The 21265-nt window shown below is 41.6% G+C and overlaps 1 protein-coding gene across 6 annotated transcripts; it reads left to right on the forward strand.

Moving 5' to 3' along the window:
• The first annotated feature begins 10817 nt into the window (after positions 1 to 10817).
• On the forward strand, positions 10818 to 21014 carry DAPL1 (death associated protein like 1). Of its 6 annotated transcripts, XR_012154262.1 has the most exons (6): positions 10818 to 10996; positions 15087 to 15174; positions 15418 to 15496; positions 18841 to 18904; positions 20239 to 20394; positions 20727 to 20814. XR_012154262.1 is itself a non-coding variant. In XM_073305537.1 (5 exons), the coding sequence occupies exons 2-5, from the start codon at positions 15093 to 15095 to the stop codon at positions 20844 to 20846; spliced, it is 345 nt and encodes a 114-aa protein (XP_073161638.1). In that variant the 5' UTR covers positions 10887 to 10996; positions 15087 to 15092; the 3' UTR covers positions 20847 to 21014. The 6 variants fall into 6 exon arrangements, 4 of the variants coding, with proteins under 4 accessions (XP_073161639.1, XP_073161638.1, XP_073161640.1 ...); XR_012154263.1 differs by lacking the exon at positions 15418 to 15496 and having other exon boundaries at positions 10844 to 10996; XM_073305537.1 differs by lacking the exon at positions 20239 to 20394 and having other exon boundaries at positions 10887 to 10996; positions 20727 to 21014.
• The last annotated feature ends 251 nt before the right edge of the window (positions 21015 to 21265 follow it).

Here is a 21265-nt window from a genome sequence, read left to right on the forward strand (position 1 = left end):
TCTTCTGGTAGTGGGTCGAAGCCAATCCCAACCTTCTGCTGGACATCCCAGACCTTGGGTTCTCCCAAGCCACCAGCAGGGTCCCCATTTCTTCTCCTGGGATTTGCATTGTGGTGAGCTCCAGTTACCCCTTTTCTCCTTCTAAGGGGCTTGGGCTGGCCATCTCTCCTGCACTTCCTTCCTCTCTGTCTACCCTCTCCTAGCTCTGTTGTCTATGGTTCTCATGTTCCTTACCCCGGAGGTCTTTGCTCCTCTTCCTCCCCGGGGCTTCTCAGTGTAGGGGTCCCCACCCTCTTCTTCAAGGAACCTTTCCTTTTCCCTCTGGGGGAGGGCTCTAGTCCATACCTAGCACAATTGGGTACAGTAACCCCTTTACTACCCTGACTCACTTCCATTTAAATCTGCCCCGCATTTCTGGAGGCACCTGTGCCACAGTGCAGTATCTCCTGCCCCGTTGGATACACTCCAGGGCTATCCATGCACCTGGAATTATCCAGTGCAGTTTTATCAGCCCCCTCTGGATGAGTGAGCAAGCTGAACCCATGTTCACCAGATCCCTATAGTGTTTCATGCTCATATTTGTTTACTTTTTGCATGTCTCTTCACATGCACAATGAATATAGTCAGGCCAGTTTCACTTTGTAGCCAGTTTCTAAGGTTTTGGGTGTTCTTTTAAATTCTATTGAATTTATATTTAATTCCTGAAGTATGTAATTTTTGTAAGGGTTTATTTTACAAAATCTAAATTTTGGGGCAACTTTGACTTTATAGTCTCTTTCAAAGTACCCATAGTGTCCCTTTAATGTAGTTCAGACCAGTCCAGTAATTAGCCCAGAAAGTGTGCACCATAGGGTGATAGCTTTTAGAAGACAATATTTTACTAGCATTTTTATTTGAAACTTAGTGTAACTTAAACTGTAAAAAAAAATTATATCCAATAAATAAAGCTTTAAGATTAGATTTATCTGCTTGGTGTCTTTACATTTCATTGTAAAGACATATAATTATTATGATAATCAGACATCTACTTTCTGCATAGGATGAAATAGGATTAACTACTGGGACTATAGGATTATAAGAATTAAAAATGGGGTTCAGAGAGCGTTACTGCATATACTTATTTTCAGTTAATTGAAGTTATTTTAGTGTTAGGTTAGGACCCAATCCTGCAAAAAGTTTCCGTATGAGTTATGCTCGTGACCATCACTTTTACAAAACTAGACTTTGTTATTTCCAGCAACCTACTTCATTTGAACTGTTGATGAGATATTTCAATAGCCATGGTACATTGACGTTGAACTAAGACCATAAGTAAAACAGCCTTATTTTTCAAAAATAGGGTAGAATTTAGACATCTTCATTGACACCGACTGTGTTTCAGTTGTATGTAATGTTCAATTGTGTGATATTCTCATTAATATGCTGTACCTAGCTTGCTGGATTTATATTTAAACAGGAAAAAAACCCTGATGAAATAAAACCAGGAGAATATTGTTTCTAAATGTTACAAATGTAGAAATTGCTTGTGCCACTCATTGCTGGAAAATGTTGACTGAACTCTATTAACTATTCATATGTTAAATTATAGTGAGGAAAGCTAGTTGTTCTTGGCCAACTGTTGCCTTGATTTACATTTTGAGAGAAGAGATTGGAACAGAAAACTGTGTTCAAGTTGATAGTAGATATGTGGCATGGTTTCCTATTTCTACAGTAGTTCAGCTAGGCTGCGTTCTGTCGTCATCATTGTTCAATATCGGTATTGATTGGTGAGGGGATAAGCTTAAGAAGGCAGCTGTTGGTAGCATGGAGCTGAACACCATTTTGCTTTGAGACCTCTAATACGCAGAGAATGTTGCCCTGCTAGTTCAGTTTGGTGAATCACTGCTGCTGGTGGCCAGTCCGGGCAGGCAAGAAGCAGCATGCATTATTTTGATAATTAATCCGGATAAAGTTCCTTGCCATTACCATCCGGCAGCCTCCAATACTAGATTACAGCTAGCTCAGTATTCACCTGTCTCAATGGGATATTGAGCAGGTGGCACTGTCAGATGCTTGGGAAGTGTCATACAGTGATACAGTCAGCAAGGTCAGAGGGAAGGCACAGAACAGGGCAATTTAATGAGAATTTATCCCCAGTCAACCTGTCCCATCTTCTGGCCGTCAGAGGTTTAGGGACATCCAAAGCATGGGATTGTGTGCCCGACCACCTTGGCTAATCACTATTGATGGACCTATCCTCCATGAATTTATCTAATTCTCTTTTGAACCAGTTATAGTTTTGGCCTTCACAACATCCCCTGGCAATGAATTCCACATTTTGACTGTGTGTTGTGTGAAGAAGTACTTCCTTATATTTGTTTTAAACCTGCTGCCTATTAATTTCATTGGGTGACCCCTAGTTCTTGAGGTTTTTAAAGGGGTAAATAACACATTCCTATTCACTTTCTCCATACCATTCATGATTTTATAGGCCTGTCATATTGCCTCATAGTCGTCTCTTTTTTAAACTGAACAGTTTTGGTCTTTTTAATCTCTCCTTATATGGAAGCTATTCCTTACCCCAGGCCAACAATGAAGCAGGTCAAAGGTATAGGTTTGAAGTTCACATCTGATAAGTCGCTTTTAAGATTCATTTTTATCACAAAAGCAATTGTGTGTGCTTGTGTAGATTGGTCCTTGCCAGCCTACTGAAAGTGATATTCCAAATGGACAGTTTCATCTTTTTCCTATAAACCATTTTTCGTCTTCAGTTTACAAAATGAAAAATGCACTCTTTGAAGATTTGCATGTCATGTGCCTAGATACCATATTGTTCAGATTGTGTATACTGTCACATTTCCTTGTTGTTCGGGGATACAGAAACTCAAAAATCAATGTGTTTAACAGATTTCAATGATTGGAAGAATATGCTAAAGTCAGTGTCTGTTCATGGGAAGAGGAAACAACATCTACAGTCACATGAGGCAGCTCTACAGTTTGTGACGGGTCATAGTATCAATGCATGTTTTGATAAACAAGCAGCTGAAAATATTAGGAAATGGCAAGAAGTACTAAAAATATTGCTTTACACACTTTAGCTAGTCCCCTTCCATGGCCACCGCAAAGTGTTGGAGGGCACCAGTTGTAGTATTTATTTAAGCCTCATTAAGCTACTTACCATAATACAACTTTTGCCCAGCATAAGAGTGACACCAAGAGAATCAGATACTTGACCAAAACAATTACTGATGAACTTATAAGTCTTTTAGCATCAGTTACCAGGAGGCTCATACTTAATAGCTGAAAAGAAGCTAAGTTTGTTCCTGTCATTGCAGGTGCAATCATGGATATTAGTCATGTTGATCAAATGACCATTTTGCTTTGCTAATATTGATCATACTGAAGGAAAAGTACATATAAAAGAGAATTTTGTAAGCATTGTGGCAGTAAGGAAGGCAGATGCTGCATCATTATGTGAGCAGTTAACTAATGTTTTATTCTGCAAGTATGGATTAGATTCCAAACACATTTTCTGGACAGGCACATGGGGCCAGTGTTATGGCAGAGGTCATGCAAGATTTCAAGCAAAAGTGAAAGAATACCTTTCAGGCAAGGGAGACAAAATATATGCACTATACATCCTTTGCCCAGCACATCAAATTAACCTAGTTTTGGTGCATGGTTCTGAAAATAAAGGCAGTCCAGACCTGAAGGTTTTCTTCGCAATTTTGCAGGAAATATATAAATATTTCACAGACTCTTATTATCAATGGGAAAAACTAATGATTGAGTCTAAAAATATTCTTTATCTTCAAACTCTTGCTGAAGAGAGTACAATTTTGCAGTGAGAAGGGGAACCTGATGATGCACTTCAGCCCCTGAAGAAATTGACAGGATTGATGCAGCAGGTGACACTGAATAGGCTTTGGAAGAATAAAGGAGACCTTTACATCTAAAGGCACTCTGCAAGACTAGATAGGCAGCTTGAATGAAATCCACTGAGACAATGACAGTAAATTTTCAGATTATAATTGAATGTCTAGGAGATGAAACTAGCTGAACAAAAGGGTAGTGAGGACATACTCTGAGCAAAAAGCAACGTGTCTTTGATGGATTGGATGTTCTACCTTAATCTGTCATGGTGGCATAGGAGCTTAGTTGTCATGACTCCAGCTTTTGGAATCCTTGAGCCAAAGAAAATTGATCTGTTCCAAGTCCTCCGGACATTTGAGAGCATAGTGAATGAGCTTAGCAAACTCAGATCTGAAGAAAAGTATGAGGAAATTGTAAAAGAGTCACAGAACAGGTGATTTGAATGGGCTTTGAAAATGTAAACTATCCAAGCCATAGGAAGACACGTGTATGCCGCATGGATGATGAATTTGCACATGATTCTGTCTTAGAAGCAAAGGATAACCATTGAAGGAATATTTTGACGTTTTAGACAATGTCATCACAGAACTAAGATCTCCATGTGATTGTTTTCAAGAGGTAGCTACTCTATCTGGTTTCTTCCATCCCACGTGACTTCAGAAAATAATTTCAGAAGAATCAAAGGAAAACGTTCTGAAATTCATGGCAAAATACTTATATTTTTCTTTAGACTTGATTCATGAGATTGTCTTTCAAGATGTATTATTTTACAAAAGACACAATGTTAAGTTTGTCACTTAGAGTGCAGAGTGATCTGAATTTCATAGTGTCAAGTTCTCTTGATGATGTTTTACCAGAAATGAAAATGTTGTGTCCACTCTTTCTCACCATACCAGTTAAAGTGGCTAATGCTGAATGTGCAATGAGCATCGAAAGATGTGCCCAAAACTACATGCGTTCAACACTATAACAGACACAGCTGAGTGACCTTGAGCTCCTTCCTATTGAGACAGACCATAACAAATTTGGAGCTGGATAGCATTCCAGAACAATTTGCCAAGGAAAAGTGTCACCATGGTACTAGTTTCCAATAATTGGAAATATGCAAGTCAACACAATTTGGGTGAGATTCCCTTTTGTTTAGGCTTGTGATTTGTTTTATTTATTTATTTTTTACCTTTTATGTTTAAAAAAAGCTTGAAGTGACATGACCATTGGGCCCAATGCTGCTTGTTTGGTGACTATGTTCTGACCCTTAAATGTACCCCTGGTTATAGATTGTGTTGGAAGATGTTTTAAAGATATGGCTGCTTGTACAGCAGCAGCTGCCATTCTGTTCTAGGCCCTTCAGTAGCCTTGGTGGAAATGTTGTGATATCAAGCATACCACAAATCTGCAGCTCAATAGATCTATGGTTATACCAACTTAATTGTATGGTAGTGAAGTCTGGTTGCAGAGGAAGGCTGAAGAGTGGTGGATTGATTTTGATTCTCATTGTCTTTATCAGCTGCTTCATATTAAGGGTCAGGACAAGATCACCAGTGAGGATATTCATAGCTGAACCCACTAACTTCCTCCATCAGCATTGGTTCGCTTTCAGAGCTTTTCTTGGTATGGAAATAATTTGGCTGAAATTACAAAGCATTTTTATCAAGGAATGCCACTACATGATCAGCGATCACATGGTTGCCATAAGCTTCAGTGACACAATAAGATCACCAGTGATGGACACAGACTGAACATCCAGACAACGCATCATAAGAACCTAGCCAGAGACTAATTCCAGGTGACACTCAATCTGTAAGGTGGCTATATACCTTGATGATAATAATGAAATATATAATTTTGTATTTGGATTTTTATTAATTTTATCTCTCTTTTTTAAAATACTCTTTTGTTTACTTTTTTGTCAGTAAAATACTCTTTTGTTTACTTTTTTGTAAGTACAATACTCACAATAATTTCCAAGATACTGGAAAATAGATATTGATGAAATTCTGGCCCCATTTAGCATAAGCAGAAGAGTGAATGAATTTCAACCTGCATGACAGAATAAAATTACATGGCTACATAGTCAACTTTCAGCTGAAAATTTCTTGAATAATTGAAACTTTGACTGATACCACAAAGAATCAGTTGGGTTTTTAGAAATGTACAGTATTTATTAAAATGCTAATACCATTGGAATACCTAGTGTCTGGTATTTTTCACCATACTGTCACACTGTCTGGAGTGGCTCACGGCCGTGAGTACCTACCTCAGGGCAGACTGACAAAAAACAGAGCAGACACCCCAAACTCGTAGTATGTTCTATAATTAGATTTCACCAAGTCAGTAACAAATGTGAACTCCTGATCACTGTACCAGTCTTACCATGGAGTCACAGACAGACTGGAGAGTCTAAGGGGACTATCTTGCCACGTGGACAAACTAGACTTTATGATAAAGGGTCATTTAAACCAAAAATCACATCACATCAGGTTGCTCCCAATCCCAAGAGCCCAGTCACTTACCCCAGATCATTTGGTACTCTAGATGTCACACCAAAGACAATGCAGGTAGCCAATTCTATAGTAAACTAACTAATGATTTATTAGCTAAGAAAAGAAAGTGAGAGTTATTGAGAGGTTAAAGCAGGTAAAATATAGGTACAGGTGAGTCACAGTCTATAATTCCAAACGCTGGCAGTGATGTAATAAACTGCCAATTTCCCAAAAGTCTCTCAGGGCTACCCAGAATAACTCTGTGGATCTCGGTCTTCTTGTTCATTATTCCACCCTGTTAGAATCGAAATAATCCAGAGATGAAGGGTGTTTCCTTTAATCTATTCTTATAGCTTCTTCTCACAGAAAACAAGCTGACAGCGTCACTACCCACGTAGGCTTTTCCTTTGGTGATGGAGAGTGAGAAATGCATTTTGAGTCTTTGACCTCCAAACATCATACACAATGACCACTTGCTTTGAAATTAGCACTTTTCTGTTAAAAGTTCTTCATCTGCTTTTCACAAGACTTCTTTCTCCTTTGATGGGTTTTTATAGTTACAGGGGTAAACACAATGTAAATGTTTGCTACTCTATTATACCAGGATACAAATAAGTAAAAACAACGCACATAAAATTCCATTAGTTTTCATGGAGTTTAACCACCAAATACACTCTTATACATTTAACAATTACTTTGATTTATACTAATACACAAGTGAATTGACCTGGGGCTTTAGCATGCGCTAGCATCTGGTCTGCCAGCATCATACATACATTACTGTTTCCCAAATGGGAGCTACAAATTTTAGAGTATTATTATCATTCAGAAAATAAAAGAAATAAATACATTTTGTTCTCTTTTATGCCCCCGCAACCCCTCAAAGCACAAGGTTTTTTTGCTACAGATATGGTATAGAGCCCAGTTCATCCTTCTCTATGGAAGTCACTGCCTCCCCTTACACCTATGTTGAATTTGGCTCAATGTCTGAAATTTACATTAGGTCATGGAATGAAAATTTTGAAGCTTTACACTGTAACTCATGACAAGTAGCATGTACGGCCAGGAATGTAACATCTGCCCAGATGGATTCAAAAGTATAAGAAGCAACCCTCTGGTGTGCTACAGATGTCTAATAAGTTACAATATTTTGAAAATATTTGAGTTTCTAGTGGACTCCATCTTGCACTTTAAGAATTTTATGTGAGTACCACCATTCCCTTTTGTACTGTTGCTTTCATACCTGAACACAGGTTTACGAATTTTTTTCTTTAAGCACATAAACTAATTGTAAATACTTAAGGATGTTTAGTACCTTGAAATGCAAGTGCTTCTTGCTGAGTTAGCTAATAATCTTTAAAAAGAAAAGGAGTACTTGTGGCACCTTAGAGACTAACAAATTTATTTGAGCATAAGCTTTCTTGAGCTACAGCTCACTTCATCGGATACATTCAGTGGAAAATACAGTGGGGAGATTTATGTACAGAGAAGGTGAAACAACGGGTGTTACCATACACACTGTAATGAGAGTGATCAGGTAAGGTGAGCTATTACCAGCAGGAGAGCGGGGGTGGAGGGAGCAAAGAAACCTTTTGTAGTGATAATCATGGTAGGCCATTTCCAGCAGTTGACAAGAATGTCTGAGGAACAGCAGGGGTGATAAATATGGGGAAATAGTTTTACTGTGTGTAATGACCCATCCACTCCCAGTCTTTATTCAAGCCTAAATTAATTGTATCCAGTTTGCAAATTAATTCCAATTCAGCAGTCTCTCGTTGGAGTCAGTTTTTGAAGTTTTTTTGTTGAAGAATTGCCACTTTTAGGTCTGTAATTGAGTGACCAAAGAGACTGAAGTGTTCTCCGACTGGTTTTTGAATGTTATAATTCTTGATGTCTGATGTGTGTCCGTTTATTCTTTTACGTAGTAACTGTCCAATTTTGCCAATGTACATGGCAGAGGGGCATTGCTGGTACATGGTCACATAAACACCACCCTTTACTGGAAACCTACTGACCGCTATGCGTACCTACATGCCTCCAGCTTTCATCCAGACCACACCACATGATCTATTGTCTACAGCCAAGCTCTACGATACAACCGCATTTGGTCCAACCCCTCAGACAGAGACAAACACCTACATGATCTCTATCAAGCGTTCTTACAACTACAATACCCACCTGCTGAAGTGAAGAAACAGACTGACAGAGCCAGAAGAGTACCCAGAAGTTACCTACTACAGGACAGGCCCAAAAAAGAAAATAACAGAACACCACTAACCATCACCTTCAGCCCCCAACTAAAACCTCCCAAAGCATCCTCAACTTATCAACTGAAGGATGACCCATCACTCTCACAGATCGTGGGAGACTGATCAGTCCTTGCTTCCAGACAGCCCCACAACCTGAAGCAAATACTCACCAGCAACCAGAAACCACACAAGAGAACCACTAACCCAGGAACCTATCCTTGCAACAAAGCTCGTTGCCAACTGTGTCCACATATCTATTCAGGAGACACCATCATAGGGCCTAATCACATCAGCCACACTATCAGAGACTTGTTCACCAGCACATCTTCCAATGTGATATATGCCATCATGTGCCAGCAATGCCCCTCTACCATGTATATGTACCCACCCCTCCCTCCTATACCACACCCCCTTCCTCTCCTACCCCCACTGTACCCACCCCACTCCTATACCGCACCCCCTTCCTCTCCTACCCCCACTGTACCCACCCCTCACTCCTATACCGCACCCCTATCCTCTCCTACCCCCACTGTACCCACCCCTCATGCGTACACCGCACACCCTTCCTCTCCTACCCCCACTGTCCCCACCCCTCACTCCTATACCGCACCCCCTTCCTCTTCTACCCCCACTGTCCCCACCCCACTCCTATACCGCACCCCCTTCCTCTCCTACCCCCACTGTACCCACCCCTCAGCCCTATACAGCACCCCCTTCCTCTCCTACCCCCACTGTACCCACCCCTGAGCCCTATACCGCACCCCCTTTCCTCTCCTACCCCCACTGTACCCACCCCTCACTCCTATACCGCACCCCCTTCCTCTCCTACCCCCACTGTACCCACCCCTCAGCCCTATACACACCCCCTTTCCTCTCCTACCCCCACTGTACCCACCCCTCAGCCCTATACAGCACCCCCTTCCTCTCCTACCCCCACTGTACCCACCCCTGAGCCCTATACCGCACCCCCTTTCCTCTCCTACCCCCACTGTACCCACCCCTCACTCCTATACCGCACCCCCTTCCTCTCCTACTCCCGCTGTACCCACCCCTCACTCCTATACCGCACCCCCTTCTTCAGCTACCCGCACTGTACACACCCCACTCCTATACCGCACCCCCTTCCTCTTCTACCCCCACTGTACCCACCCCTCACTCCTATACTGCACCCCCTTCCTCTCCTACCCCCGCTGTACCCACCCCATAGCCCTATACTGCACCCCCTTCCTCTCCTACCCCCACTGTCCCCACCCCACTCCTATACCGCACCCCCTTCCTCTCCTACCCCCACTGTACCCACCCCTCACTCCTATACCGCACCCCCTTCCTCTCCTACCCCTGCTGTACCCACCACTCAGCCCTATACCGCACCCCCTTCTCTCCTACCCCCACTGTACCCACCTCTAAGCCTTATACCGCACCCCCTTCCTCTCCTACCCCCACTGTCCCCACCCCACTCTTATACCGCACCCCCTTCCTCTCCTATCCCCACTGTACCCACCCCTCACTCCTATACCGCACCCCCTTCCTCTTCTACCCCCACTGTCCCCACCCCACTCCTATACCGCACCCCCTTCCTCTCCTATCCCCGCTGTACCCACCCCTCACTCCTATACCGCACCCCCTTCCTCTTCTACCCCCACTGTACCCACCTCTAAGCCTTATACCGCACCCCCTTCCTCTCCTACCCCCACTGTCCCCACCCCACTCTTATACCGCACCCCCTTCCTCTCCTACCCGCACTGTACCCACCCCACTCCTATACCGCACCCCCTTCCTCTCCTACCCCCGCTGTACCCACCCCTCACTCCTATACCGCACCCCTATCCTCTCCTACCCCCACTGTCCCCACCCCACTCTTATACCGCACCCCCTTCCTCTCCTACCCCCACTGTACCCACCCCACTCTTATACCGCACCCCCTTCCTCTCCTACCCCCACTGTCCCCACCCCACTCTTATACCGCACCCCCTTCCTCTCCTACCCCCACTGTCCCCACCCCACTCCTATACCGCACCCCCTTCCTCTCCTACCCCCGCTGTACCCACCCCTCACTCCTATACCGCACCCCCTTCCTCTCCTACCCGCACTGTACCCATTCTTACACCGCCCAGCCCGTTCCTCTGCTGCCCCCCAGCACAGCACAGCACAAGCTCCCACACCCGCTTCTCTCCGCCAGCGCCGCCCACACGCGTTCTCCCCGCTGTCCCGACCACGCCGCTGCTCTGCGCTGCCCTGGCAGGCCCCCTGCCCTGCCTCCATAAAAGGGAGCGCCGTGCGCCTGCTCGCAGCTAGGGCTCGCCTCTGCAGCGTCGTGACTGGCTGCCGCCCGTCCACACTTACCCACCCCTGCCATGGCGAAGGAAGCGTCAGCTCCGCCGTCCCCCCTGAAAGGCGGGCGCCCTCCAGCAGGTAGGCGCCCCCGCTTTGCAAGGAAGCTGCTTGGTTTCCTCTGGCGGCTGCTCCCCGCGGTTGTGGTTGGGAAGAGGGGACGGGGACACACACGCACACACACACACACACACACGCTTGCGCGCGCCTCATCGTGTAATGTGCTCCGGGGGGCGTGGGGTCTCTCTCTCTCTCTCTCTCTCTCACACACACACACACACCTCCCTACCTACCTCATTGTGTTCCCGTGAGTGGGACCCCCGTCCCGTCGTGCAGGGTCCGGGATGCGGCGAGCGAGGGGTGAGACTCTCGCACCCCGTCCCCCCTCTTGGCCTTTGCGCACACCTGACGTTCAAACTCTGCCTGGCCGCGCAATTCTCCCTGCCTTTAGCAGCCCTTCGGCAGCATCTGGCCCCATGACCAGCTCTGCACGGCTGGTTCCTTTGGGGCTGTTGCTGCAGCTCCCCAGAGGGAGAGGGGTGTAACACAGCCAATGTGAGCGCCTGACAGGGTATCAGTGAAACTCTGTCGTGATCACCACTCACTTCTGGAAAGACCCACCCTCACACTTTCCTCCACCTCCTGTGTTCACCCCGGTTTGCTGCTATCCTGGGGTTTCTCCTGATGATGTTAACAACCAGATTCGACTTCTACAGATCTTTCTATTTGAGAATCCCAAAGTGCATTACAAGTCCTATTTCAGAGTGGTAGCCATGTTAGTCTGTATCAGCAAAAACAACAAGGAGTCCATTGTTTTTACAAGTCAGAGTGGACTTGCTCCTGTGAGGATGGAAGGAAATATTATGCCAGGGAGTTCAGCAGGTACTTTTTGAAGTGATTGGGTTATTTTGGGTCCCTGTTTTGAAAAGCAGGCTGTGGTGCAGGCATCCAAAACTAGCAGCTGTTTTAAAAATGTGGGTGTCAAGATTGCATACTAGCTCTTAAGCAGAGCTGGGAATAGACTCAGTCCTGAGTCCCTGACTCTGGTGTGTTAACAAGAGCTTTCATCCCTTTTGAGTCCCTGTCTGCTGGTTTGCATTTTCCTTTATTAATCTTTTAAAAATAAAAAAGGTGAATAACAATTCACACGGATGAAGAGAGTGTGTGGAGAGGCTGAAAGGTATACCATGACTTAGAATCTCCAAATTTGACAATGTCCATTTAAGGAATTACAGCCACTTTCTGGATTATTTTACCAAATTATAACCTAGGTTTTACAAAGCCAAAGCTTGCACTAAAGTCTATGGGCATGTGCCTGAGCTACATCTACAGAATTGGGCCCTTAACATTTTATCAACGCCCCTCTGTAGTTGCAGTATCCTTTAAAATGCAATAATGGTAGTAGAAGGCCTGGATCCTGCAATCTACTCTGCACAAGTGGATACTTGTATCTATATAGCACCTCAGTGATTTCAGTGGAACCCATTGTGGGGATAAGAATACATCTGTGAACTTCTGATTTCAGGACTGAGGTCTTGGATTGCAAACTCTGTGACAGGCAGTTTGAAGTATATACTTAATAATACTTTTATAGCTGCTGTATAAATTCTGAGTAACACTTGTGTGTAAATGAAAGTTGTTTCTTTCCTCATGGATCGCCTCCTGTTTATCAGGTGAAATCACATGTGAGTGTTTGGGACTTCATAATCCGTTCCATAGTCCTGAATTGAAACTCAAACACTGGATTGTGGCAACTCTGAGAGGAGGAGCAGAGTGATGATAAACTTACTCAGGAATGTGATATAAAGGAATAACAAAAAATGTGATTGATGCATTTAAATAACTATTAATTTGTCGTCTTTTTCAGCATATAACAGGAAACATATAAGTACTCTGAGATGTCATGTTAGATGGTGCCTTTGTTCACATAACCTGAAGATCATTAATGTAGTACTATATATAACTTCTCCTTTCAAGCAGTTATGATTTGTCATAATAATTGGCATTTATTTGGTGCTTTAAATATTCAAAGTTGTACAAACATTAACTAATCCCTATGTACATTAGCTAATTGTGTGAAGACCTACTGGACTTTGGAAAAAATTGTTCTGATTAGTACTCTATAGCTGCCCCACATGTTATTTCACACTAAATCCACATAATAAAAGTTCTGCAGTTTATGTTCAAAAGCTTCTTTTCTAAATCTACTAAGATTTCCCCCTCCTAATTAGTCAGTTAATGCACATTAGACTCCAATAATTTACTAAACTTCATTTTTAAAATGCAAAATAATTTGTCTTTAAAAGCATATTCATTCTGAATGGTATATCTATTTTTAGACTTGCAATTTACAAAATAATTGTACACAAGCAGATTTCTTCTTCTTTTTTTTTTTTTTTAAATGCCCTGGTATCTTGGGGTCCCTCCCTGTATTCCTTTAGCCTCTTCTTTCATGCAGTGGGCAGCTTTGTACGATATGTACATGCTTCTGCATATATATATTTGGAGCCTCACATCTCACTATTAAAACTTCAATGAAAATTATCTAAAAAAAAAAAAAAAAAAAAAAACCAAGGAGTCCTTATGACACCTTAGAGACTAACAAATTTATTTGGGCCTAGGCTTTCGTGGGCTAAAACCCACTTCAGCAGATGCATGTAGTGGAAAATACAGTAGGAAGATATATATACACAGAGAACATGAAAAAATGGGTATTGCCATACCAACTGTAACAAGACCAATCACTACAAAAGGTTTTTTTTTTTTTCTCCTGCTGATAATAGCCCACCTTAATTGATTGGTCTCATTACAGTTGGTATGGCAACACCCATTTTTTCATGTTCTCTGTGTATATATATCTTCCTACTGTATTTTCCACTGTATGCATCTGATGAAGTGGGTTTTAGCTCATGAAAGCTTATGCCCAAATAAATTTGTTAGTCTCTAAGGTGCCACAAGGACTCCTTGGTTTTTGGGTTTTTTTTGGGGGGGGGTTGTTTTTTTGTTTTGTTTTTTTGCTGATACAGAATAACACTGCTACCACTCTGAAATGAAAATTATGTATCCTACTGTCAAAATATGTGATTTACAAATGCTTATTGTATATTTCTAGAGATGCAAACCACATATTTGGATCTAGATTCAGATCTAATTTTTGGGCACCTCCAGTATTTTCCTTTCCTGCTTGTGCCATCCCCCAAAAACTATAGATCTGAAAGAAACTCTTGTCTTGGTGGTTTTTTTTTTTTTAAATGCAGAATAGGAACCTTGCCATAAGATGAAACAACTAGATTAAATGAACCAAAAATCTATATTCAGCTTGTTCTTATTTACTTTGACAGTTATAAAATTTACAAATAGTCTTGTGCACAGGAAGAAGGTATTTGCTTTGACAAGTTATCTGAAATATCTTTACATGCTCCTTCAAAAAGCTGAATTTGTCTGACATTGCTCAACACTTAAATTGTCATTGTTAGGTCATCTGTAGCTTAATTAGTACTAATTGGTTTTGTGATTGGCAGGCATTTTAATAAATTATAATTAAGCTTGAAGGAACACTAGTGCATGATAAATATGCAGTTGATTCCTAGCTGCATTATAACTTGTACTATACACACAGTTTTATTCTGGTGTATCTTGAGTAAATCATGTAAACAATCTTCCTGTTGTTAGTCATATGCTGTGTTGAAAACTGATGTAGAAGGACTCGACTTTTTAAAAAATAATAATAATCTATAAACAATTGCATCTAAGATTTCTCGGAAGGAATGCATGAGGGCAGCCAAATTTTAGAACCAGTATAGTTTCTATTCTGAAGAATAAGATTTCTTTTTTTTAATTATTATTTTATTTTTTTTTTTTAAAGATTGCAATAGCTTGAACTTACTCTGGTCATGCTGTAGTCTATAGATAATCTTGGGTGGTTCTCTGGGTCTCATTTTTGTTTTCAACTTCCACCCACACTGCAGAAGAACCATAACAGAGAGTTCAAACTCTCTCTCTTGAGAGTTAATCTTTTATCTTATTACTATGTTTTCCTGAGTATATGTTGTGCAGTTTTTGGGTGGGTTTTTTTTTTTTTGGGTAAAACAAAACAAAATAAATCAACCTTGTGATGAACAGTTCTGTAGCTGTTTAAGCTATTCACACAGTGTAAATTGTTTTCTAACAGTCAAATATGGAAGTAGGAGAGCTTCCAAAAAGCAAGAAAATGGAGCTGTTGAGAAAAATCCCAAGAACCCTGGAAAAGAGAAAACAAGGTATTTCATCTGCAGTTATGCCTTAATTTTACCCTGAAACATCAACAGCAAGTTGGATCAGGTTTCCAAAAAGAATAAAGCTTTACAGTTTTGAACGGTGCAATTAGCAAGCACTAAACTCTGCAGTATACAAATGAAAGGCAGATTTGAAGGTAATCTGAAAAGAAAAATAATTGGATTGTACCCATTTTTGCTTCTTTATAGTCTCCTTTTAAAAAGCTTTGTTTTATTTTAAATGATTAGGGGGCTTGAGAAAATGCCTGCCTTCAAATGAGAGACATAAAGACCTCAATCTGGTTAGTTTAACAAAAAGAAGAAAGAGGTGAGTTGATTATGATGCATAAGAACCTTCACAGGGAGAAAATTTCAGGTACTAAATACCTTTTTAATCTAGAGAAGAAAAACCTAACAAGAACCAGTTTCTGGAAGCTGAACCCAGACAAATTCAAATTAGAATAGGGCACAATTGTTTTTAACAGGGAGAACCATTAAGAGAAATGGTGGATTCTCCATCTCTTGATGTCTTCAGATTAACTAGACGCCTTTCTGGAAATTATGGTTTACCCAAAACACAAATTAAGCTTTAGCCAAACACAAGTTATTGGACTCCAATACAAGCATAACTTTAATAAATTTAGTGGCTTGTGACAGAGAAGATGTCAGACTAGACAATCTAATGGTCCCTTCTGGCTGTAGCATGTATAACTCTGTAAATCTATTTCTTTTTTCAGTGTTTTTAATATTAGAAAATCTGATCTTGTCTTTCTTTCCCTGAAACAATGGGTGCATTTGGAGGCAAATGGGGCTAAGGTAGCTTTAAGCACCCTCCTGACCCTGGGCTGTTCCAGGGGCTGGAGCGGCCCCCACTGTACCTTAGACAGCTCTGGGGGCCTATCTATGTTACAACAGCTTCCTGAAGCTGCCATATGGGCCACAGAGCTGTATGTTGTAGCCCTGTCCCCAGAATGTCTCTTCCATCCCAGTCCTGTTCCTAGCATACCTTGTAAGTCCTAACTTAGTGCGGAGTTCTTGGAAGGCAGCCTTACAAATGTACTCCACTGTGACAGCACAGGAAGAATCTACCACAGCTGGAACTGGTGGTGGTAGCCACCCAGGTCCAAGCCCACACAACCCCCTGGCTCTGACCACTAGCCTAGACTGCTGCCCATGCGGCAACATACACACTACTATATTTAGCTTGCTAGCTCAAACTGAGTTGTGTGTCTGCCTACCCACACTGGGAATCACACCTTCCAGCTGCAGTGTAGACATACCCTAAGAGACATCATACTCTAAGCCCAGAGAGACTTGTCCAAGGTGACATAGGAAGTCTATGTGACTGACCTGCCAAAACTTGGGTTTAATTGACACTAAATCTGATCTCTTTTAAAATCCTCTAATCTATAGTTTTTTGTTTTATCATAACCCCTCCCCTCCCCCCCCCGCTGCTCTCAAAGCTGAGGAACAAATTGCTCCTAATTGTTTTGGCAGACCCACAGAAATCAGCACTGCACTTCCCTTGCTGGCTCTGAAGACCTTGAACTAAAACACTATTCCTGGAACTGGGCTGAGGTGACAGCATTGATTCTGGCACGCAGAACTAGTAAACAAAGAACTAATTATAAAATCCATTAGAAACTGGAAAGAAATAAGTGATTACTGGAGTATATTTTACGCAGGGGATACTGAACTTTATTTTCAAGATGTAATTATGTAAAAGCTACAAATAAGAGGTCTCATTTTTTATCAATAAAAATTATAAAACATTTTAAAGTAGCTGTTTCATAATGCATACATGTTAACTTGTTCAGGAAACTTAAGTGTCATAATAAATGGAGCAAAGACTGCCCCTCATTCACAGAGAATAATCCAGTGATTTAGGGAAAGAGGAGGACAGTGTGGCTTGGAGGGCTGATAATGTCTTAGGCAGTCTTTACCCTCTAGATCACTGGTTCAAATGTGGCTCAGGTTGGTGGTGGTATAATCACTACCATCTGACACCTGTAAAGTGGCCTACATGAATTGAGTTTGTCCTGAGTCTAGCTCCTACTGGACTCATAACAGGGGTCTCATCACAGTGGGCACTCAGGTTGGCAGTCTTAGCCAGGAGACTGAGGAGGCTTGGAGATGGGACTATTCATTCTAAAGGTGGCCTCTCCGGGTCAGGGTTTGGCCCAGTTGTAGGGCAACAGCATCTGTGATATATATGTCCTGTTAAAAGAGGACTTCAACTGTCAGACATCTTTCATGAGAAATAAATTCATGCAATTTCCCTAAATCTCGCCATTTAAAATCTATCTAGAGAATGACTACTTTAAATATCTTTAGTAGGTGAAAGTTAAAAAAATTTAATGGCAGATAACTTAGGGGCCTAATTGTGTAACTTTGTACTGTGATTAGTCTCCTTGGAATTTGCAGTCTCAGAGGGTAGTAGGATCTGGTTCTTGGTTGGTATGTCTATTTGTTGAAGTATTTTAAATTCACCATTGGTAAGTTCACTTGTTACTGCTGCATCTACAGAATAAACAAACCTAGCTGTAGTTACATCTTCCCGTTCAGGTGAGAATTGTCTTTTAATGTGGCTAGTTCAATGTAGGTAGCAACAGACAAATAATCAGTCCTAGTCTTCCCCTGATGGATGTCTGTGCAAATGGGAACACTGTAGACTCAACTGAAAATGCTTCAGATACGTGCACTTTCTGATAGATAAACTTTAGTATCATCAAATCTGTGTGAAATCCACAATTTTTTTTTTTGAGAATTTCACACAAATATTGTTGCCATTTAAATTCATAGGACTTCATAGCCTCTAAATCTTGGTTTAATCTGAATTTTGATAAAATGTCTATGCATTGGAAAAATGCAAACAATAAGGTTTTTGATGTAAAAGTCATCTGAGCTTGACAATAGACCTATTTTCAAATTAAAGTGGACCTTTTTATTTTTTAGTTCTAAAAATATTAGTAATGTTTTCCATAATAATGGACCCAGTTTTGAGATGGGGCGGGGGGGGAGAGTAAAATTTTAAACTGAGGGTACATCTACATTGTAATAAAAATACCCATGACATCAAGTCTCAGGGGCCAGGTCAATGGACTCGGGCTGTGGGGCTAAAATTGCAGTTTATACACGGGGGCTCTATGTGGAGCCCAGGCTCTGAGACATCATGAGGGTGAGTGGTTACAGAGCCTGGTCTCCATGCTAAGCCCCAACATGTACACTCCAGTTTTTAGCCCTGCAGCTCAAGCCCTGCAAGCTTGAGTCAGCTGACCTGGGCCAGCCCTGGCCGTGCCATATGTCTTTTATTGCAGTGTAGACCTTGTGACTTCCTGAAACATTTCTAGGTATCAGTGAAACTGCCCAGCAACATACAAAGAAATGTATTCCTCATCAAAGAGGCCTTCTGGGGGATCAGGCACCATGGAAAAGTATTATCTTGTTTCTAGTTTCCTGTTACCAAGTACAAATTGAGAGGGAAAACTATGTACCTGGCAATTATAGGGAGATGATCGTAAACTCTTATTTTTTCCCCCTATATCATAGAGCAAAGTTACAGCTGAATCACAAAGGCTATGTTGTTTATATCCTTACTTTTATTCTCAAAGTTTCCTTTAAGTCATTTGGGGAGACAAAAATCCTGAAAAAAATCTGTCTTTTGCTTTGCAGCTCAATTGTTAGTGTTACAAAAATGCAAAATATGGGTGTCTTACTAGCCGATGCACTGGAGAAAGTAAGTATATGTAGTGGAATAGGGCACACATGCCTGTTTAGTCTTATAAAGAAATGCTGACAAGGTGTTATAACATAAAATTGATTTACCATAACTGCTGTAATTTAATGGATGTGGGACTATGTCCTGGATTCAACTAGGTATTTAAAAAAATTATTCTACAAATTAATTGCTGAGAGGTTTTGTTTTTCTGTGGAGGCTATGGTATTTCTAAAATGTTAATTTACCAAGATGTAACTTTGAACTCTCTTCTGTACTCCACTGTGACTGTTAATAGAACACAAATATTTTGGGTATAACAAGACATGGTATAGTTTGAAGTTTTTAAAAGGGCCACATTAATTTCAGATTTATTAAAAACTTGGGGAAAATAACTGAGGGTGGTTCTGAAAGTCAATGGCAGAGCTGGGAATAAACCCAGATCTTCTGGATTCTAGTCCTGTGCGTTAACCACAAGATTAATTTAACTGAGCTAAGTGTTTAATTTAATTCAACTCAGATGAGCACAAGCAAGGAGATCACCTATATGAAACAGCTGAGGGAAGTTCACAATGTTATAAGGACAGGTGCCCATCAGCCCTGATAAGTTTCAAACAAAGCTACAGCAAAATAGACACAAGGAAGTCAAGACAGTGTCAGCAAAACAGCCACAGGTGATCCTCTTGGGCATCACACACAACATACATTAGAAGAAGCCCCAGCACTGTCCAATAGCCCATGCCACCATCGTGGCTGAGGACTAATGTGAGACTTTGGAGATTCCAGTGCTGTTTCCTGACCTCTGCCTTTGCAGATACTCCCATGGTACTGCAGTTCTCTCTCAGACTGTTATGAATGGGACATCTTTCCTGTCAGTTTTGGTTGCAATCCACAGCAACATCCAGTGCATTTCATAGTGATCCACTGTAGGACTCCACTTGCAGTTTACACATTTTGAGTGAACCCGTTTTACAAGCTGCTTCTTAACTTGCACTCCCATTACATACGATTTTAAAGATTCTGCCTATATTCCACAAACACATGATGTCATTAAAGTCCTAAGCCTGAGACAATTCCATTCTTAGTTTTGCCTAGCGCTTACTGAAGCCTCAGTTAAATACATTTTCAGCATATAAATATTGTATGTAACATTAACTCATTGGATCAAATTCCTGGTGTGGGACATGCTCAGCAAAGTCACATCAGAGATTAAATTAGCGCAGAATTTATTTTTTCCTTTTTTTAAAACTAGCAGTACACATGGCTCTCCATTCTCCTCCCCTCTCTTTTTCCTCCCAATCTCCTAACTCCTCTATTCTAACTTAGCATTTCTTCCACTCTCTCTGACCTCCCAGATTCTTCAGACATGCAGTTTTCTCCAGGATCGGGAAGAGGTTCTCAGATATCACAATGGGCTAGTGTTGTAACGACTGGAACTTGGAAAGATTCAGAGTGACTTTAACAGCAGCTGGAATGCTGATTGGTTCTGCTTGGCACCCCTTATAGTTTGTGTGTGTGTGTGTGTGTGTGTGTCTCTCTCTCTCTTTCCCCCCCCCCCCCCAGTCATTTATTTACATGTTAACCAGGCTGAAGTAACTTTGACACTGGTATGTATGCAGTGTAGTTGGTGACAACTAGGTGGGAGTCTTTCACTGCTAGTCAAATACATGGAGCTGCTATGTCTCCAGTGTATACTGTTCGTTTCAATGGCAGACACTTAAGATTGGTCTGCTAAAATATAAAAGCTTTTAAAAAAAAAATCTTTGTGTCAAGATGAAATTCAGCAGAAAAATAGCAAGAAAAAGTGTTTTTCTGTTGTGACTTTTTTCTTTTAATCTTTCAGATCAGCCATAAATTTCCTGCAGCAGCAGCACAAGTGGCTCATCAAAAGCCACGACCAGCCCTAGAGAAGAGTATATGGCCCAAAAGAATTTACATCATCCAACAACCCCGGAAATGTTAAGATATAAAGCAAAATAGTCATGTCTGCTTGACAGTGAGCTCGTCTAACCACAATCCGCTATTAAATGCTATTTGCAAAAGGACCAAAACATAGGGAAATAGTTGCTGGCTGAACTGTATTGTATTTTTCTTCCATTTCTGGCAATAAAACACTTCATAAGTATACTAATTTCTTGTTACATGGCTTCATTCACCTGACTTCGTAGAATCTTCTATCTTTTCATGAAATTTTCAGAGAATCATATCACACAAATCTGAGTTGGAAAAGAAAACCATTTCTTTTCCATCTAGTCCATCCCCCGCACTGGCAAAGGATTGTTCCCTGCACTGTAGGGCAACTCATGTCTTGATAACAAGTCCTGTGTAAAGGATAATGGGTGGTGCTGCTCCAGAAGCACAGTTCTCAGCCCCTATCTGGTG

The sequence above is a fragment of the Lepidochelys kempii genome, chromosome 11 (assembly GCF_965140265.1).
Source record: "Lepidochelys kempii isolate rLepKem1 chromosome 11, rLepKem1.hap2, whole genome shotgun sequence".
NCBI lineage: Eukaryota > Metazoa > Chordata > Testudines > Cheloniidae > Lepidochelys > Lepidochelys kempii.